General features: G+C 36.5%; 1 protein-coding gene across 5 annotated transcripts; it reads left to right on the top strand.

Annotated features, from left to right (window-relative positions):
* The first annotated feature begins 1140 nt into the window (after positions 1-1140).
* Positions 1141-7671, top strand: LOC116254770 (uncharacterized). 5 transcript variants are annotated; one of them, XM_031630339.2, is made up of 7 exons: positions 1141-1347; positions 3454-3642; positions 3777-3828; positions 5162-5279; positions 6557-6627; positions 6720-6806; positions 7225-7671. In XM_031630339.2, the coding sequence occupies exons 3-7, from the start codon at positions 3784-3786 to the stop codon at positions 7462-7464; spliced, it is 561 nt and encodes a 186-aa protein (XP_031486199.1). In that variant the 5' UTR covers positions 1141-1347; positions 3454-3642; positions 3777-3783; the 3' UTR covers positions 7465-7671. The 5 variants fall into 5 exon arrangements, with proteins under 5 accessions (XP_031486199.1, XP_031486200.1, XP_031486198.1 ...); XM_031630338.2 differs by lacking the exon at positions 3777-3828 and having other exon boundaries at positions 1145-1347; positions 3474-3642; XM_050078000.1 differs by lacking the exon at positions 3777-3828 and having other exon boundaries at positions 1145-1347; positions 3460-3642.
* The last annotated feature ends 417 nt before the right edge of the window (positions 7672-8088 follow it).

Genomic DNA, 8088 nt, shown 5'->3' with positions numbered 1-8088 from the left:
TTAATGCACAATCTGGTCATAGTTACACAAAGGATGGAGAAAATCAGGATGGAGTTGACAAATCAATTCAACATAATCCTAACAGAAGGGAAACTACATCCGCTTGATAAATCAAAATAGAGCATATCATAAGAAATGAAATCTAAGCATACAGCGTTGCAAAAAATCCTCATTGAGAATGAATGAAACAAACAGTTACAAATAATAGAGATTTAAGGAAGGATTGTTCAAAATTCAAACAAAATTGCAAAAAACCCTCCAAGAATCTTGTATAAATACTGGAATCAAGGAAACCTCACAGTATCGTGTTTTGAGTGTAAGAGATAGTGGACGTAGGATTTTATATCCGAACCACTTAAAAAATTCTTTTTTGTCTTGCTTCTTTCATTTCATGTTCTTCATTCTCTATGTCTGATCCTGACCTCCATCCAATGTCGGATTGAGTGATCTTTCTCTCCCTTCTCCTGCATCTGTATTTGAAATGTGAAGGTGAGATGCATTTAGTCATGATCAATTTACAGTTTTTCTAGCTCTTCCTGCCTCAAACGCATCAGCTGTTTGAGATCTTTGCTTTTATTTTTTGTTTAAAATGGAATTTAATGATTCATTAATTGACTATTGTAAGAATCCATGTCATTTTGTTGGCATTTGATATACCCAGGATCATGAAATTTTATAATTGAAATACTTATTAAAAAAAATGAATTTATTAAATTAACATGGTATTTTGTTTTTGGAATTAAGAAATTAAAACCTGTATGTAAGTTTGATTGATTTCATTTCAGTTTAAAGAGCAGTTATGACAAATCATCTAAGTTCACTATTGCTTCCATTTGTTTGACACTATGTTCGAACTCGACTCGTTAATGCTTGGCTCGAGTTGAGCTTGAGTTCGAGCCGAGTTTTTTCGTTCATAACTCGACTCGTTTAGTCGGGTTCGAATTCTATTCTACGTTGTTCCAATCTAGCTGGTGCCAAAAAAAAAAAAATCGACTCGTTATTAATAAAAAAACCAGTTCGAAATGAAAGAAAACATCGGATCGGACGCCGGGGGAAGTTTTTTGTTTCGAGTTTTTAGTTTTGTCGTTGGTCACGGTTCAATTATTTGATCCCACACGAATCCAACCCAACCCCTTTCGTTGCCCTATTTAGAAATCCCCGTTTCGAAGGAGAGAACGAGAGACAAAGGGACAGTGCGAGGGGGAGAACGCGAGACAAAAGAGAGGGAGCACGAGAGAGCAGGGCTGCAGCCTGCAAGAAGGAGGTCGGAGACTCGGAAGAGAAGAGGAGAGAGTCGGAGAGAACTCGCAGCAGCGGGCTGAGTGCTCGATCTTGGTTGATCGACAGGTGAGGTGGTACCTTTGATCAGTTGTGGAATTTAAATACATGTTTAGGGGGTATTACCTTTGATCATTTGTGGAATCATCCAGCATGTTGTATTGATAGAGTTTCTTGCGCTTCCTTTATCCTGAAGGTTTCCCACACCAGTTGCTGTCATTTCAAGTAACGCACATATGCAGTTGTTTCTTTCATTCAACATGGGAAAGTGTGTAAAGTGGAGCAAGCAATTAGGATTGTAATTGGGAGTCAGGACTGTCTAACTAGAGATAGAGTGTGACTTGTAAAACTATAGTTTGGGCGATAAGATGCATGATTAAGAAGGCATATGAAGATTGGGTTATAAAGTATCTAATTTAAGAGGGAAAAAAACTTATCACTCCTAGTGAGTAGGCGGGGGCATAAATGCTGAGAGTTCTATGGTTTCAAGCTAGGAAGATAGTGAGTGGTGATAACTATGATTTTAGTGTTGAAGCTTCAGGAAGGAAACATTGAGAATGACCATGGTTTGATGTAGGTGAACATGTCCAAAATTATGGTAGTGATAGCGCCTAGTAAGAAGGATTTTCAGGTAAACATTATGGATGTTCACTGACACACTTATTGAACCTTGCATCAAAAACCTCTTGAATGTTCAAGATTTTTCAAACGAGCAATGGCGACATCTTAACAGACCCATATACCTGGATATAGATAACAAATTAAAGAACAATATTATCCATAAAGCAACTTCTTTCTGCAACACATACTCAATACTTTTATGAGTGATCATGGTTGGGTACAATGTGCAATATTCAAATATTTACTTGTGAGTTGTGAGGATCATTGTAGCCTTCATCCAAAGCATCTCTCTCTCTCTTTTATCTACTTGTTCTCAAACTGAATTACATTTTATTTATGTGTGACATATTTGCTTAAGGGATTAAATGTCTTTTTTATATCATTATTTACTTGTATATTTGTTGCTATAGTTGGGCCTTTTCGTTTATATTGACACCTCAATCATGGTTTTGCCAGTTTTGGTGGTTATTTGTGAATGTTACTTTTGTGCAACAATGGTGGTCTTAGTAAAAAAAATTGTTCATGACAAACAATTTTTCATCAGATGAGACAACCTTCACAATGTTATTTCTGAGATGCTTGTGCGACTTAACTTTGTTATGCAAAATGATTTTTGAAAAGAGGTTATTATATTGCTTTTTTAGAAGGTTTTGCTAGGATAGGTCAATTTGAGGATGATCCCATATATGGTTGTTTGTGTTTATATATGCTATTGTAGATTTTTTTGTAAGTTCTTGTAGTTGGTATTCAGACCATTGCTAGTGAGTGCCAGCAATGGATTTTGAAAAAAACTCCAAGACGATGTTTTCTCATTATTTTTATGTTGTTTTTTGCTTTAAAGTTTAAAGCTTATGTTAAATTATTTATCTTCATTTCTATCATTGCTTATCGTTTTTTCAAGTTATTTTTTATGTTTTCTTGTTAGTTTTTTATTTATTTTAGTTTTTCCTAATTTCTAGGATTTTTTTTCTAAAAATTTGTTGAATTTTTTCCTAGATTTTCCTGAAATTTTTAGCTTTGCCGAAAAATACCCGAGCAAATCCCCACCATTTAAAACCCATTAATGATTGTACACTTCAACACCTTGAGTGCTGATTCTTGTTAATGCTGCAAATGTTTTCATGGTTGACCAAGTTGTTTAGAAAATTTTAGATAATAGAGTAGCTTCTTTTTGCTTCAGCTATGAGTGGTTTTCATGTGTTACATCTTTTCTTCTGTTTCCTGTGAGTGTCAATCGACTTTCACCTTTCAATATTTTTACACTTTTAGTTTAGTCCGATTACTATTTTTATTGATGTTCTTATGATAATCTATGTCACAAGGGTGCGCCAACTATGTTTCATGATATCTACTGTTTCTTCGAATACCTAGTGATGCTCTTTGATTATATAACTCGGAAGTTCACAGTTGACATTAGTGTTTGATGTGTCCTCCCTTGTTCAATACCCATTTCTCTCTCTCTCTCTCTCTCCCTCCCTCCCACCCCCCCCCCCCCCCCCACCCTACAACAACAACAACAACAACAACAAAAACCCAAAATCATAACTCTAACAGGAGCAGGCTAATGCCAACAGCTGTCAGAATCTGCTGAATGCACAGGAGCTCACTGATTTCTGCCCGAAGTAAACTCTCTCCTCTCTCGTTAAGATGGTGGGATTCCCTCAAGTCGTGCATGACAACTCAGGTTCGCTTGCCCTCAAACTGAATCACCGTTCTGCAGCAATGGAAAGGCACAATTTCATGGTGTGTTTCACAACTTTCTGTGTCCAATCGAGTGTCTCTACCTTCTAATTTCATCTCTGGTCCTTTTTTCTTCACATTTTCTTTTGGTAATTGAATGATGCCTCATTACTGTGTACCTTGTTACATGGTTGCAGAGTTTTGATGCTGGCCACACACTCACACACACATATGAAGTTAAAATTAAAGGTAAAGACAATTAATAAGCTTCAAAATTAAAAGGAAATGAGTCTCATTTTGAAAATGGTAATAGAAGGAAGGTTCGAATGAAAAAAAAAGAACCCCAATCCTTATGTCTGTTTGCAAGTTTGCATTTGTGTGCTACCCTAGGTATCTTTGCCTCTTCTTCTTTCTTCTTCCTCTTTCTCCTTTCTTCTTTTGTCTCTTCCTCCTCTTTCTTCTTCTTCTTTTTCTTCTTCTCCACCAAAATGTCTTGTCCATGTATGTGGTTGAACTTGTGAATTTGCTCTTTTTTCTAGTGAATCCAAACAGGCAGCCTGAACGGCCATGCACTCTTTCATGAAGAGAGAAACTTTGCAACTTCTTGAAGAAACCTTATTGTATTGGTTGATTTATAAAAATCAAATGAAAGCAACATTGCCCAGTTTATCTTAATCCATTGGGGATTTGTTTGCCTAGTAGAAAGTTATGTGAAACGACAAAAGCAAATAACATAACAAATATTAAGATTTTGTAATACTCTCAGAATAGGCAATCACTTCAATATTTCAAAATTTCTTCGCCATGCATATATTTTTAATTATTGAGATATGTTCAGAACATCTCTGATCTTTGCTGCATGGTTTTGAAGTGAAAATGTGGATTACTTTACATGTTCGATGATGTTTCACTGTTTCATGACCACATATTATAGATTGACCAACTATCCAACAATGTGACCCAGGATTTTAGTTAACTTTCAGTGTCTATTGCCATTTTTTCCATTCCTCAGGAGCTTTGTCCAATCTGAGATGAAGTCAGGAAACTATACAAATATCACATGATCTAGATTGATATTCCCGGCGACTGTGACTTTATCTTGCGAGGTTTGAGATGTTGCAGTTGCATCATGTTGTGGTTATCCCTGATGGGATTAGGGTTGTTCAAACTTGGACATTACCCTGTGAATTGATTTGGTCTATTGGCACTGACTTTTGAACAAGTTGAATTTTGATCTCAACGTATATTAATTGTATTTATAGAAGGAGAAAGAAAGAGTGAAGGAGAATGGTAGACTAATTTATCTATTCATATTAATTGTATTTATAGAAGGAGAAAGAAAGAGTGAAGGAGAATGGTAGACTAATTTATCTATTCATATTAAATTCATATTCTATATTTCTATGTAAAAGTTTTGAAGGGGTTTTATCTTCTTCCAAATTCTTGTCATTTGTTTATATGCTTGTCAACTGTCAATCATGTAAAGTATCTTCATCTTTCTCATCTTCTCCTGTGTGAGCAATGAGTTGTAACCAGCTTCTGCACTCAATTTTTTGCATGAAACAATATTGTTTCTCTGCAGTCAGGTAGCATCAGTGATATGTACGAGAACCAAACGTCAAAAAAGCTGATAGATAACATGGACGACAAGGAAGAAAAGAAGTCCTTCGGAAAACTATTAAAGGCTGTTGAGCTCTTAGGTAAAAACCCTGTCTGTGCTTTGCTTCTTACAGATATAGTTATTCCTTCCTTTGGTTGTCCATACTTTTTCAGGGTCATGATAATAAAGATGTACAAAAAATTTCACATTGTATTAGTCTCTTCACTAATTTGTAAATGTATTATGAAGCATTTTGTTGTTAGTTTTCCAGTATGCTGCTGAACTTTGTATTTTTGGCCTGTGGCTAAAGTTTACTGGTAAATATGTTGGAAGTTGTTCTTGTTCATCCTTTACAGCAACTAGCTGAAAAGCCTACTGGTCCAGCAACATCTCTATGCTGCTGAGTGGAAATATACTGCTTTCTCGATATGTCAACTCAGTTCAAGATGTCTTAGTAGTAGCTATCCATACTAATGGAGGCTGGTCTGATGACCAAGATATCTGGATCGTTTCTTGACCTCCTGAATATTATTCTTGAAGTTGCCAATCTCATTTTTCATGTTTCTGTCATTGTTTTCACTTCTTTTCCATGATCAGCCACTTCTAGAGTTCTTGTATTTCTTTTGCCCATAAGTTGGTCTGCTTTCTGATCGCTGTTCAGAAAAGTCATTGAGATTTAAGTATGATACCCACAGAGACCGAGATACATGGAATTTATTTTGTTTCTTTTAAGGGCACAGGATAAGAAAAGAAAAATCATAATTACTCACCACAGTTTTTAGCAAAGAATGCAAAAAAAAAAAAAACTGTCATTCACTATGCAGGGTACCAGAAAAGGAACTAAGGATCAGATGTGCTTTGCAGAAGTCACCAGAGTGTGAAACCAAATCAACTATCAGCTGGACAGCCAAGAATTTCCTTTTGATATCTTAAGTGTCTCTATTGTCACTGCAAAAATTTTTTCCAGTGTATGTGCAGTGGCTTCTGGCATGCTGCCTGAAGTTAAATCCATAAATCCCTGATGAAGTTAATTTCATTACAAGAAATGCAAATCAATTATGAGCCTTTTCCAAATTAACATGAGTCTGTGCACTCGAAACCGAAATGCAGAAACTAAGGATGTTGTTTAGCAAAACTGATGATATCCCGTAATGCAAGCAATGCCGCATGAATCAAATAAAGCCACAGTGATACTATTATCATGACTTCACATCAATACTGTTATCAACTTTATCTAGCAAAAGTTAAAAAGCAGATGTTATTGTGCGTCTTTTCTTTTGTGTGTGATTTTGTTGTGTGTATCTTTTGACTGTTCTATGTCTTGTCAAGTGTAATTTCAAATGTCTCTTGTGCCTAACATATGTGAGGTTTTCTTAGGATCTTCACAACTGAGTTGGAAAGAAAGGAAGAAGATGGAAGACCAAAGTGTGGCTTCCCTAGGTGGAAAGGTGAGTGTTCATCCCTCTATCGGTTAAATCATGGCATCATTTTTATAGAGGTCTGACATTATTATATACTGATAGTTGTACATTTATGACAGCCTAAAAAGAATTGCAAGATGCCTGTCATTTTGGGGAGGAACATCATGAAAAAAAGGCAGGAAAAAGAGCAAAAATTATTTGAGGAGGTATTTTATACACCAATGGTATATGTGCACATGCACACACACACACACATACACGCACTAAACTTGGTAGGTGTGCACCAGATTTATGTCGTCTGCATGCCCATATTGGGCTGCTTATCAAAATTAAAAAGTAAGATTTGTATCCATGTCTTTCTTTGTGTGGTTTGTTTAGCAGAAAAATTCTGGATCCTGTTAGTATGGTGTGTAAAAAGGCTTGACAAGTTATAAGTACTCTGGATCTTATATCCCGTCATGGTAAATACAGTTGGATGATCCCTATCTGTCAAAAAACTTGGTGGCAGGGACATCGCTATATGCGGTGTCCATTAAGCATTAAGTGAGAATGAGGTCATTGACTTGGGTGTGGACTCTCTCTTTCTCTGTCTCTAAAATTTAGCTTCCTCCATGCTTCTTCCAGGGTCTTATTGATCAGATTCCTCGGAAATATACTAGCAAAAGCCAGAAAACCAGGCGAGAAGATCAAGTGCTCAAAATTAGCCAAGGTAATTTCAGAAATGGCATGTTGGATGTGAAGCATATCTTGAGAAAGGATGAAGCTGCTTCTAGGGTGGAAGACCATAACCATGGAGGTGGTAAAGACAAGAAGAGAGGCAAAAGGAAGCAGCAGAACAGCAAGAAGAGAAGGCGAAGGAGCTAATTTGGACAGCAAATGAATAATTCTCATCAGTTAGAGACACGAATGAGCATTGCTAATAGAGATTATGTATATGATGATTTTTTTATAGCTTGCATACAAAATCTAGTCACTGTTTCAATGTTCCATGAAAGTATTTCCTTCTTCTTTCGCAGTAATTGATGGTTTCACAGTTAGAACTTTACAGCAATTAAATGAGCTTGTTCTTTACGTGTTTTGGTCTCATTACATGGTTGTCTGTTGGCGTGCACAAAAAGTAAACATGCTGTAAGCCTCGTGCTTCGAGTTCCAATTACTTTTACCCAGTTCCAGCGTCTTATCGTCATGTTGAATAGGGGTTGGCTCTGTGAATCCTATTTCCCTATTTAACGAGATTGTTAAAGATCAAGGTGGTTTAGTTTGCTGTTTGCTTGCCCTTGTTGCCTATAACCAGCTATGTCCGGATGAGCACGACGTTCAAAGGAGGAGCCAAGTCTGTTCTCACCTTCCTTTTGCTTCTAAAATCCAGTGTTCCAACAGCAGATAGGATCCCCTATTCCCTCCTTCAATTCGAAATTGAAACAAACAGTATAAATGTAATAGTTGCACGTTGTTTCTCCTTTGGATGCTGCCCTCGAGTTTCTGTTG

The sequence above is a fragment of the Nymphaea colorata genome, chromosome 5 (genome assembly GCF_008831285.2).
Source record: "Nymphaea colorata isolate Beijing-Zhang1983 chromosome 5, ASM883128v2, whole genome shotgun sequence".
Classification (NCBI taxonomy): domain Eukaryota; kingdom Viridiplantae; phylum Streptophyta; class Magnoliopsida; order Nymphaeales; family Nymphaeaceae; genus Nymphaea; species Nymphaea colorata.
This window is presented reverse-complemented; position numbering and strand designations above follow the sequence as displayed.